General features: G+C 28.7%; 1 protein-coding gene across 1 annotated transcript; it reads right to left on the reverse strand.

Moving 5' to 3' along the window:
• Positions 1-2,815: 2,815 nt before the first annotated feature.
• LOC149057748 (uncharacterized) lies at positions 2,816-4,033 on the reverse strand. The gene is made up of 3 exons (XM_089223821.1): positions 3,945-4,033; positions 3,714-3,884; positions 2,816-3,280 (listed from the first exon to the last, which is right to left on the reverse strand). Exons 1-3 carry the CDS (start codon positions 3,975-3,977, stop codon positions 2,960-2,962), a joined length of 525 nt encoding a protein of 174 aa, XP_089079947.1. The 5' UTR covers positions 3,978-4,033; the 3' UTR covers positions 2,816-2,959.
• Between the last annotated feature and the right edge of the window lie 9,311 nt (positions 4,034-13,344).

Genomic DNA, 13,344 nt, shown 5'->3' on the forward strand with positions numbered 1-13,344 from the left:
TATTTAAATCAATTATTATGGACCTATTATCCTAAAACCTAAATACACAAATTAATACCTATAGCTCGAAAACTTTTCATTTAAATTTCGATTTAGATATTATTTAAACATTTTCAAAAAATCATCTGCCTTGTATACCTTTATGTTAAATGAAAATGGCTTAGGTTTAAGATTTTTTTATAGTTGCTTTGTACCGACTTAACACTTTCATTTTGATATCTTTTCATTCATGATGTGTGGAATTTTATTTCAAATTAGTTTTAAAATATTTTTAGACCTATTCCAGGAGATCTGATTCAAAATGAGAATAATTCCTCTAAATAACTAAATAAAACAGAAATTATCCTAATATTATTATATACTTACCTAAACGGTTATGAATACTTTTCACGCATACCTATAGATGTATTATCAAACTTTTGAAGTTATATCTATACCAAAAATTATACATTATGCTGTATATGTAATTATACAGTAGTGCAGCGGTTCCCAAACTTTTTTGTCTCACGGCTCCTTTTTTAGAAATAAGGGATTTACATGATACCCCTCATAAAAATAATAGAAAACCAGAACAATTCGTAATATGTACTATGACAATATTTATTTAATTTTAATTAGACATATGTTATAAGACATTAGTTATATTGAGATTTAGGTATATATTTATTTGTATATATTAAATTAATGGGGTGTATGATGACATTCTACGGCTGCGTGGCGTCCCTGTAAAGACACTACGGCGCACAGTTTGGGAACCGCTGCAGTAGTGTATACAGGTACGATACAGTTTTTATTTTACATAATGAGAATATATTATAATAAGCTGAAATCACTGAAAATACTGGTTACACAACATAGACCTACACATAGATTAGTATAAGGTCTATGTGTTACATAACTGATTTGTAAAATAATACGAATTTTTGGCCCTTTCCATTATGTTACGTTTAGATCACCAAATCACGGATATAGATACTAAGAAGGGTGCACGACGGCCTAAGTTGGATCACAGCGGTGAGTGGTGCTGAATATTCTATCAAATTTGACGAAAAAATCATGTCTTACTAACGTCTTCTATATTGCTACCATGGCACTAATAGTTAACCTATAGCCACTTTTATGGAGCGCTAGTATGACGCTACCTTTTTTTTTTGTAAGTATGTACTATGTACTTACGCGCGTTTATATTATATAACTTCTAGATAAAAACATTTTATTGCTCGTTGTGCAGTATCTTAGTATCATTTGTGATATCCATCATGCACCGAATGCGAATGTTTAGCACTTCTAGCTGAAAATTACGGCAACTATTAGTTTTCACTAATTTCATTTCCATGGTTGTATACCCCTATCAAACTGTAGTTAAATTGTACATTCAATATTATCACGAAAATAGATAAAACTATGATATACAATAGACATATATAGATTTAACTACGTAAACTGTTTGAACTTTTTTCCACTAGAAGCGCTGAGATTAGTTCAACATGCTTTTCCATAACTAAACGAGGTGCTCCAGATTTTTCCGACTACAGTTGTGTAGGTAACCAGTATATTATCTTTAATCGTGACTGAAATGTGGTTAGACTTGATAAGCCGGTTCAACATTCCATGAAGAGGCGGGTTATGAAAATTCCGCGATGGCAACTGGTAAGTAGTAATATGGATGAAAAAAGAAAAAAGAGATTGTAGAGTGGGAAGGAATGCGAAAATATAATAAAAAATATAACATCGATAGTTCCGTCCAAAAGTGAAGTGATGAACGCACCCAGACAGCAAAAGAATATTGTCAAAATAACAATTTAATATTGATTAATTAATATTGAAATTATTATAACGTTTCCATTTAGTTCTAAAAAAATTATTAAATGTTAATGTAACATTTTCAAAAAATTCTTTGGCCACAAAAATGTCGTTCGTATAATGTTAAAATCAATAATATTGTTTTAATATAATTTAATGTTTATAAATCTTTTATATAATATTATTTGTAGTCTATAATATTTAATAACATTATTGAAATTTTAATGACAAACTATTAAAATATTTTGGTTATAATATTCATTTAAAAACTTTCTGGAACATTATTATTAGTTATGTTATCAATGTTTGTTTAACAAAGTATATTAAATATATATATACTGAATAAATATATGTATATACTAACCTATTCTCATGCACTTCGTTACCCATTAAAAATACTAACTCTATATATGATTCATCAAGATTTGTGTTTAATACGTCGTTTAATTACCCGGCTATTCATGTTAAAAACTGTATACTTTTATCAATATTATTGTTTACTGTGCATGATGCGCAAAGTTGGGCAAGAACTAGTTAATAAGTTAAAACTTAAAAGTTAATTAATAGTTACTTTTTTTGATAATTTTTAACTTAACTACCTAGTTAATAAAAATATAATATCAGAAAATATCACATCATATTTTATTATTTATTGTTTACAGCTATACAATACAATTTTTTATTTTTTATTTATAGGTAGGTATAGGTATTTTTAGAAAATATCACATCATATTTTATCATTTATTGTTTATAGGTATACAATACAATTTATTATTTATTATTTAAGGGTATACAATACAAGTTACTCAAACCATGTTTATGTAAAAATATCTATCTTTAAATTGTATAAAGGTATACAATACAATTTATAATTTTTTCATTTATAGGTATACAATAAAATCTATTATTCATTATTTATAAATAATGAATAATAGATTTTAATAATAGATTGTATACCTTTATACAATTTATAGATATTTTTACATAAACATGGTTTGAGTAACTTGTATTGTATACCCTTAAATAATAAATAATAAATTGTATTGTATACCTATAAACAATAAATGATAAAATATGATGTGATATTTTCTAAAAATACCTATACCTACCTATAAACAATAAATGATAATACTTTTACCATTACACCGATTCACCGTTACAAATGTTTTGTGCAATTGCAGTGATAATTAATCGTGCGGTTGTCTATCACATGAATTGTGTTATTATTCCAATATGTTTGGTTTATATTCGAATTAGACGAATTGCTAACTTGTATCGAGTTAGGCGGTGGCAATCCCTTATCAAAAAATTTCTCCAAAGCGGATACAACATAAGAGTATCCACTCTTCAAGACCGACGCTGCATTTAAATTAACGTTGTGGGACCTTATATTATTCGAAAATATTAAATTTTCGAAGCTTTCGAGTTGATTTTTAATTTGCATGATATCTTCTTTTATTCCTTCTAAATTGGGTTCCTATGATAAAAAAAAAAAAAAAAAAAAAATTATAATTTATAATAATTTTTACGTGTGTAAAGTAACTTGATGTTTATTGTTATTATTAAGTATTTTTCCCTTATAAATACCAAATTATTATAAAATCATGTAAGTTTCATTAATCAGTTGTTGAACTAATAATTGCAGTGGCGTATTTAGGTTTTTGTTGTCGTGGTGGGATATGATTTTATACAGTAGCTAGAGGTCTTCAAAATATTCCAAAAAATGTTGTAATTTAAATGATGTTAAAATTGTAATAGTAAAAATAAAAAGCATTTTAAAAAAAACAATTTTAAAATTTACTAGGGTCTTTAAAACAATTTCACGGTCTATCAGTTAAAGAATAAATACATCAAAACTAGGTATAATTTATACCTACATTCTTAATAATGTATAAACTTAGTATACTTACTAAAGTTGGTTTTGCACTGGTTGGTTTGGTCCATTTATAACTTTTCCTGCACATAACACAATATAATAATCCAGTTATTATAAAGATGAAAAGAACAATTTTCATTTTAATATTGCTGTGATATGCGAAGTGTCGTTTTTTGATTGGTTGTATAATATTTTCGTCTTCAATCTAAAAAAAAATACGTAACCAGTTATAAATTACTTAAAAAACAAAATACATTTTACTTACGTTAATAATACAACAAAATTCTTTGTTTCTCATTTAATTTGAATACAATACGTAAAAAATTCAATGAGTTCTATATTCAATGGCAAACTATCGAACGAAAATGATTGTTATTATAAATATTTGCAAGCCGAGAAGGTGTGGTTACTATGTTGAAATATTTTTTATTGTTAGCCAGTAATCAATAATTGGTATACAATAGCGGGTTACACTTATTAGAAAATAATAATAAAATGGAAGACATTTTTAAGTACTAATATTAAATTTATTTCATTCACATACATACATACACACACACACACACACACACACACACACACACACACACACACACACACACACACACACACACACACACACACACACACACACACACACACACACACACACACACACACACACACACACACACACACACACACACACACACACACACACACACACACACACACACACACACACACACACACACACACACACACACACACACACACACACACACACACACACACACACACACACACACACACACACACACACACACACACACACACACACACACACACACACACACACACACACACACACACACACACACACACACACACACACACACACACACACACACACACACACACACACACACACACACACACACACACACACACACACACACACACACACACACACACACACACACACACACACACACACACACACACACACACACACACACACACACACACACACACACACACACACACACACACACACACACACACACACACACACACACACACACACACACACATCGATAAAATGATTGAGTATATATTTAAATATTATACGAATGTAATATTAAAAGCCCTCCCCCGTCTACCCTTATACACGAGTTTCAAATTTTTATCAACTCTACCGTTGAATTCTAATATTTCTTCATCCTCGAGATGTATGGGCTTCGGGAGATATACCTCAAGGCGATTCCCCGCATCACCTTCGAGCGTGCTGATGACGGTCTGTCCGTACTGTGTGTCCTGGTTGACCATCTTCAATACTGGGTATGGCCTGTCGATCGTGAGATCTCCCACGGACACAAATTGAACGCTTGTTTGTGTGACCAACGTCTGCTTTAAAGAGTCCATACTGCAAGTTAATTACATGATTATTATATGTAAAAGTAAAATGTATGATAACTATAGCTAAATACCAACATATCACATAAAAGCTGTGTATTAAAATATATATGTAAATATTTAAAGAATATAACACTCACTTAAAATATGAAGGTTGGTGAATTTGTTGAATGTATTAAATAATCCTCTCGAAGTCCACTTGAAATATTCCTCGTCAGAGTGTCGGTGAAGCGAACAGTGGACGAGTGATATCGAATGCTTCACTTCCACCTGTATTTAAACATTGAAAATTTCCTTCCTCAGAAATACCTCACCCCCTCATATGATACCCGTGAGACACTTTTAACCATTGGAAGTACTCGCTAACTTTCTATATTCAAAAACAACGAGAGCAACAACAATAAAGTCATTATCACCATAAGGTGTGAAACGGTTTAACATATCACTCAATTAACGTTAACAATCTGTTTTCAATGATATTTCATGCTATCTAAATATGGATGATATAACATATCTAAATATATTCTTCATTTCCAATGTCATTACACTCGCATAGCGTATGTTAAAGATGAGCTCTATGTTATAGATATTTTAAAAGCGGTATTTTCAAACATTTATTATTTTCATTTATATCTATGTATAGGATTGCTTAGATATAATAATTTTTTAAATATTTTCGTAGGTAGTATTGTTGATCCGTTAGAATACTGTTGAAGGCGCGTCTTATGTTAAAGACATTTTAACGGATTCATTTTCGATCAGAAATTATTATACATACCTATTATTATACACTCGCGAGCGCGTATGTGTGTGTGTGCGCGCCCGTGTTTACTCCACATAACGCTCGTTTACAATAAGGTGTGATAGTATGATTTGGGCCCATTTCGCTGAATCCCGTCTCGCCGAAAACCCCCCAGATAGCAATTTCATAATATTGGCGTTTCAATAACATTACAACTAGATTAAATTTCAAATATTATAATTTTAACTTTCTTATAATGTTTTATTAAGTTTAAAATAGTAATATATTTTTTTAAACATTTTTCTAATATCACGATTTTGTTTTTTTTGTAACATTCAATTTAGAACTACACCAAAACATTAATATGATATTTAGTAATCAATGTAAAGTAACATTATTTTGAGAATATTTGTTATATGTTTTCAGTTAGTTAAATTCATATTATTTTAATATTGCAGTTTTCTAAAAACATTATGATAATGTTAAATTAAAAATGTATTAAAAAAAAAAAATTAGCAATTATCAAGGTCTGGAGTATCGTGAAGCCAGAAATAGAATATTAAGAGCAAGAGGCTGATTATGGTATAGTCATGTGTTGAGTGTTCAGTTTTTAATGAAAAGGCTTCAGAAAGGGGTAACACACTAACACTAAACCCCGTCGTGGCGTGATATCGTGTAAATTAATTTTCTATAATTAGCTGAACCGCGTGGTCCATTAAAGTATACCACATGGTTAATTGTTGTGTTATCACATGATACCACAGTAACCTGCAAATGATAGTAATGATACTGCATATCTACTTGAATATATTCAACTTTCGACCGTATGGTTACACTTAAAATTACGAGTATGTGTAGAAAAGTGACAGCTAAAAAAAATTATAAAATGTTATCATCAAGTACAAATATTCATACCATATTATGTAGTGTATTTTGGTATACACATAAAAAAAACACGAAACGAAGTCACACGATCATTGAAAATACGACACGACACAGTGCACTGTGAACCCCTCTAAGACAGAAAAGGGTTTGGACCGTTGAAAATGCGAAGTTGTTCACAAGATAGGTACAGATACCAAACGACAGATTTATTCTTGAAGATTGAGCGTACCTGCAAGGCGAAAATAAAGAGGAGGTTGCAGAGGAGAAGAGAGTTGTAGTGCAGCGTTACCGAGGATCTTGAGACTCCTCATAAAAATAACATCGATGTGGTATATATGGAGAGTCTGGTGAGATAGTGAGTGTTAGATTATAATACCTATATTTATAATCTGTATTTAATTTTGACCATATGGGTACACATAATACTGCGTCTATTAATCTTTTTTTATGTACCTATTTATATATGTAAATATAAAAATTAAGTAACCTACTTACCTACATCATTTGTTTTAAATTATAATAATATGTTGGTAATTAAAATAGGCATAATATATTTTGATCTTATTGCTTTAATTATAAAGTATTATCAGCCCACCGAATATGTAAAGAATGTCTGCTTAATTATTTACTTATATATGATTACCTAAGCCATCAAATGACCATCACTTCACGTAATTTATATTTTTAAATTAAAAATCTTACTTATCTTATTTATGTGGCTTATTATGAAACATAAGCCATGTTAATGTGAACGATTTTGAGTGTGTTCATTTCTAATACTTGTCAGTTATCTCAAATTCTCGACAACCGGAATTCGTATAAATTTTATTATCTCAAGATAGGTACTATAAATATATTATAAATAATTGTCTTAGAGAAAATATTTCGTAAATTAATAATTTTAAAAATCGTTCCTCAAAATAAAAATTTTATCATGTTCACAAAAAAAAAAAATATATATATATTCAAGTATATATTAGTATTAACTATAAAATATTATAAAACATAGATGGTTATAAAAAATGTCAAGTATTTCGAAATGTTAATGTGTACAAAAATAAAACTTAATCGTTTAATAAGAACCATAGATATTCCATTTTAATGTGTAATTAGATTATATTCATGTTTTTTTCAAGTAAATACATAAAATTTATTTCAAAAATAACTTTGTATATACCGACATACACATAACGTAATAAGTATTAACTAAAAACTAATGAATAAATAAGTAATAAATATACATAAGTACATCACCAAATTAGATATTAGATAACATTTGAAATATATTATTATTTATTAAGCTCAAATGCTCAATATTAATCATGTATTCTATTCTCTCCAGTTCATTTGAAAAATAAAACAGATTTCGTATATGTTCCCTTATTATTTTGATTTTTCGAATAATTATGATAATTTATTCCATCCATAATTCAATTATACTTGGGTTTTTAAAGTATTGAAAAATTTAATAATTAATCATATACATTAAAATTGTAAAGTTATTAATTTCGAAAAAATATTTATCAAATTGTTTTCTACAATATACTATATTAGATTCTGAGCGGAGCGAGCAACGTATTGGTTTTACAATGATGTTTATTTCTTTTTCTTTTTTATTCTGTTAACACTTTTTCTCCCTCTAAATTTGCTCAGAAGTATCAAGTGTAGCATTTTTTCTGAAAGGTTATGTTCTTGAGCTGGTATTTAGAGAGGTCATTTTTCGATTTTCTAAACGGTAGTCAAAATAAAAGCGGTTAAAGGAGAAAAACCGTACGATTTCACGATTTTATAATATTAAATAATCATGGACGACGTTTTCTACGAGAAATATTGCTTCAAATGAAAAATGACAAGAGATCTTTTTTGTTGTATTTTGGTTTTTTTCTCAAGTTTGAACTCCTAAAGTTCGGAAAATGTTAGCCATTTTTAAGCTACTTATAGACATTTTAATTTTGGGAGTTTTTTTGTTGTAATTTGGTTAAAAACATTCGTAAAAATTTGAAATTTGGGTTATTTACTTATATTAGCCTTACCTAGACATGGTAAAATTTTTAAAACTTTTGAGCTTTTTCTTTTTTTTTCCTTTTTATGATATTTCCTAACTAAACCTTTTTATATAAATCGTTCTTAAGCTGTTCTTATATAACGCATTGTTTATCACCATAAAAACGAATAAAATTAAATAAAAAAGATTCCGTCGTCCGCTCAGAATCGTTTTTTATCGAATACAGTAAAATTACACTATCCTGTCCGAGGATCGAAGAGACGATGGACAAATATCCACCACCGAAATGCTGACCTACTTTTTTTTTTATTATTGATCTCAAAAACACGGAATCTATATGGTATTATTTATGGTAGTATTATAATTATGTGTGTAATGTTTATAGGGATGATACATTTGAATAACTATAGTAATTATTTATAGATATTATAGGAATATCTAATTTTATATATTATTACCTAAATGTATTCCATTATTTTTCTATTTGTAATTTATTTGTGTTCAATTGAACAATAAATAACTTTATACGAATATAATTTGAAATTAATAAAATTATCATTATATATACAATTTTTTTTTATGTTCTGATGGTTAATTTGTCAAAAAAATATTTTTTTGCGCAAACATATGAAGGTAAACTTAGTTAATTTTTTGTAAAATAAACGATATCGTCCAGGTATTTCAAACTAAAATGTTAGGTTAGCCTTATTTTTGTATATTTTATCGCATTCGTTTCTAGTTTTTTAATCGAATGTTATCTCAAATTATATTAATTGTACTCATTTATTCATACATAAAATGTTTATATTCCGTGTATTATCATATGAATAAATTAAATCGATTTATGGTTATGATGAGCATAAAATGATAGGTTAGATAGGCTTAAATTATTCTGATCGTCAACATAAATCAAGAATAACACGGACGTAAAAGCGATTATAAGCAGGACTGGCAAAGTTATAATAAAGTTATACATGACGAAAACGAATGAAATTTTCAAATTTAATTTAACAGAAAAATAAAGAAATATAATTAAATAGTGCAAAAATAAACATAATAGTTAACATAATATATAGAATATCACAAAAAAATATCCTTGTTAGAAGCACTTTTTATGTTATTAATGTTAATGATATTTTATTTTTTATTTACTTATAATAAGTAGTTACAAAATGTTTCAGTGCTTACGACTGCTATTGCTGATCTTATTTAGCAAATATATTAGTAATATTAATGATAGGATAGCTAACTAAGCCAACTAAGGTTAAGAATATTGATGATATTGGTAATTACTTGGTAATACATTACTACCTACTAATAATATTTAGTATTTAGTATTCGCCTGCTGATAAAAACTCTTTGGTGTCCGTTATACTTATAAGCATGTCAACTGAGAATTGGAAAGGTTGAGGATTTCGTGAATATAAAAATAAAAATAGCTGCAGGCATTAAAGCTGATACTCGGAGAAGTCCAGCTTTGATGTTCTGTAGTTGAGAGAAGTCTATTTCACTTATGACTTTGGATGATGTGTTTGTATAGTGTATTATCTTTATCTTCTTTCAAAGCTGTTCGGAATTATTTCGGACATGCGTTTGATCTGTTGGCATATGGAGTGCTGTGTTTTGTAACCAAATTGGTGTTTCAGATGATGTGTAGATAAGGATTGATCCTCTTCCTTATAGAATATAAAAATGAGTCATTGGACGCAAAATTATATCAGACATCCCGATATCCGAATTATTCTAGATCAATTAAATTAATTAATCTAGTTTTCATAAAGTTAGATATTCAGAATTTTTAAAATACGAATATGCACATCACTATATAGTTATAAAATTGACATCCTTTTCGCTTTTTCACTTTTTAGTCCATACCTACGTAAAGTATTCGTATTTTTTCATTCATACTTATTCTGAATTCTGATTGCACGGAAGCTATAAACTACTTTTATGTTAATTTTTAATATATTATATTTTTCCGTTGCACTAAAGTCGCCTTTTAATATGAATGATATATCTGCTCGAAGTTCTGTGCAATTTAATTATTTATTGATAATTTCAGTTTCCACTTTATTTTATTTCCATTAGTAAGATGAATTTTTTTAAGTTTATTTATGAATTTTTAATAGGAATGAAACGGTTTGGTATAGAAAGAGATGCATTGTTTTTGGGTGGGTTTAATAGTTTTGCTTTGTGATCTAAATTCTATATCTGAGTTTGGAGAAGTTGATTGGGAGTCATGTTCTGGGTTAAATTTGATTTTTTTTATAATGAGTGGAGGAATGACCTTACGATCTTTAGTTGGGGTTCTTTTTGTGAGTGTTACAATGGTACTTAGTATCAGTATTGGAAGAAGAGTTCATAATTATTGAGTGTATAATATGTTTTAGACGGGATTATCTGTTCATCACCAGTAGACGGTGGTTTTATCGCGATATTATTAATAATTGTGGCTTGCACTTTGGGTCATATATATAATGATGTTTATTCGTTACCAGAGATACTGGCATTGTACTTTTGCTGTAGTCACTGTTATAGAGAGCTACAAAAACGATACACGAAATTTACGGGCGTATGTGATTTGCGTTTAGTAACCTATTTAAAAAAAATTGTGTTTTAAGCCACAAATAAAAATTAATTTTGATAATTTGTGCCTCGTTAAACTAGATAAAGAGTATCATGTAATAGGAGAAATCTTGTGCCTACAAAAATTATAACTATAGTACCACTTTTAAATAATTAGTAATATTTTTTCTCAACTTATTCATATTTATTTTATTGTATTTTATTTTATTTATCAATTAAGTTGATTTTAATATAAAATTGGCAAAAATGGGGAATATTTTAACAACATTACTCGTTATTCAAACGTTCATGTTTTTAATGTTATTGTCCACGTTTTATGTGCTATAACTGTTATGAACCCGTGGGTAAATGTATTTTGAACTATTGAAATATAAACCCTGGCACAGCGCACAGGCCACAGATTACATATTACTTAATATTTTTTTTTTATTTTGACAGTGTTTACATAATTTACTTAAATATACACAATAGTGGCGTAAATTACAAGTGCTAAAATAACTGCTAAATAATACCAAAATTACGTGTGGTCTCTATAGACTATAGAGTGTCCATGTCCATACTCGTAACAAAATAGTAATTTAACATTATACACCTTATAATCTTTGTAACCCCACGCCTCCACATCATTCGACGCCTAATATCAATGCGCAGTAGTAAACTGTAAAACTGAAATAGAATAATTTGTACGGTAAAATTGAACACTTACGCACCATTTATGGTACCATCAAGACATAAGTCCCGAACGTATCCTGGAATTAATCATAGTTTAACCTTGTTTAACCACAGCAATAAGTGGAGTATGGAAAGAGACAAAATATTGATGGCGATTTTTGTTTGGTCGCGTTAACTCATTAATCATCATGTATGGTAATGCAGGGAAGTAGGGTAAAATATATAACTGTACTTTCAGACTTTATCATTATATTTTTTCCGTCAATACAGGTTGCATCACTGCGATATGTTTTACCGCCGCCAGTAATGCTGTTGTTACTTGTTATACACAGTTCTAGTCTACATTTATAGTATTTTGTACACTAATATAATATAGTCTGTTAGTCTGTACTATGAGGTCTGCAGTGGATTCAACTAACTTTAAAATTTGATTTTGCATCGTTCACGATTAAAGAATGTAATATAAAGATATATTTAAATCTAGATATTACCTTTAATCGTGGTGATAAACTCACTTATACGAATGTTACGATGAGACAACTATATTCGGGCTATAAAAACACTTGTGACTGATTATGCAGACCAGATTCAAACTAAAGTGATCTCCAGCAATCGATACATCTTGTAGAAGCGAATTTAAGTTCCTACTCGAGACCGAGGTGGTAAAAAATATACATATTATATTATTATGTCAGTTCCTACACAATATAAAGAGGTACATACACGTCAGGAAAAATGATTATATAATATATTTGAGTACACAGTTAAGAAAAATCAAATAGTATGGATATAGTATAGTATTGTGTAATATTATCTATTAAGTGTTTATATTTATTATTAAACTAGGTATATTTCATATTATAGTAAATATACTCTGATACTCAAACTGATTATAATGTGTTTTGAAAAAAAAAAATAGTAAAAATCACTTAATACATTTTTCAAATAAATAGATAAATACTAATTTTTCCACCGTATATATATAGGAACTAGAAAACGAAACTTTTTATGCCGTATAGGAACTTACACATGTGATTTTTATATTCTTGTGTATAAATTAACGTATGTAATTGTTTAACTGCTGCTTCTCGTGTAGGAATTTACTATTTCCCATCTTGTCGTTATGAAGAGAGCACAATATTCTCAAAGGGTAAAAACCTAACCTATAGTCGCTAAGAAATTTCACCCGGTGGAGCCAAAATAAAACGATTACATCAAACACGCCTTTTGCCCAGCAAATATTTTTCTCAGTAACCGGTCAACATAATATATCTATAATAAGGACAAAATATCCCACGGTCAAAATAAGTTCACTGAATGTATACTAAATGATCAAAATCAACTCGTATATTATATAAGACATGTGTGTGTGTGCTTTTT

Source organism: Diuraphis noxia, unplaced genomic scaffold (assembly GCF_037042655.1).
Source record: "Diuraphis noxia isolate RWA-SAM2 unplaced genomic scaffold, SU_Dnox_SAM2 contig0003, whole genome shotgun sequence".
Taxonomy (NCBI): domain Eukaryota; kingdom Metazoa; phylum Arthropoda; class Insecta; order Hemiptera; family Aphididae; genus Diuraphis; species Diuraphis noxia.

Coding starts and splice junctions, on each gene's coding strand:
- LOC149057748 (XM_089223821.1), bottom strand. CDS start 3,977: ATGAGAAACAAAGAATTTTGTTGTATTATTAAC. Junction 3,885..3,944: donor AATTTTGTTGTATTATTAAC/GTAAGTAAAATG, acceptor ATTTTTTTTTAG/ATTGAAGACGAAAATATTAT. Junction 3,281..3,713: donor CCAGTGCAAAACCAACTTTA/GTAAGTATACTA, acceptor TTTTTATCATAG/GAACCCAATTTAGAAGGAAT.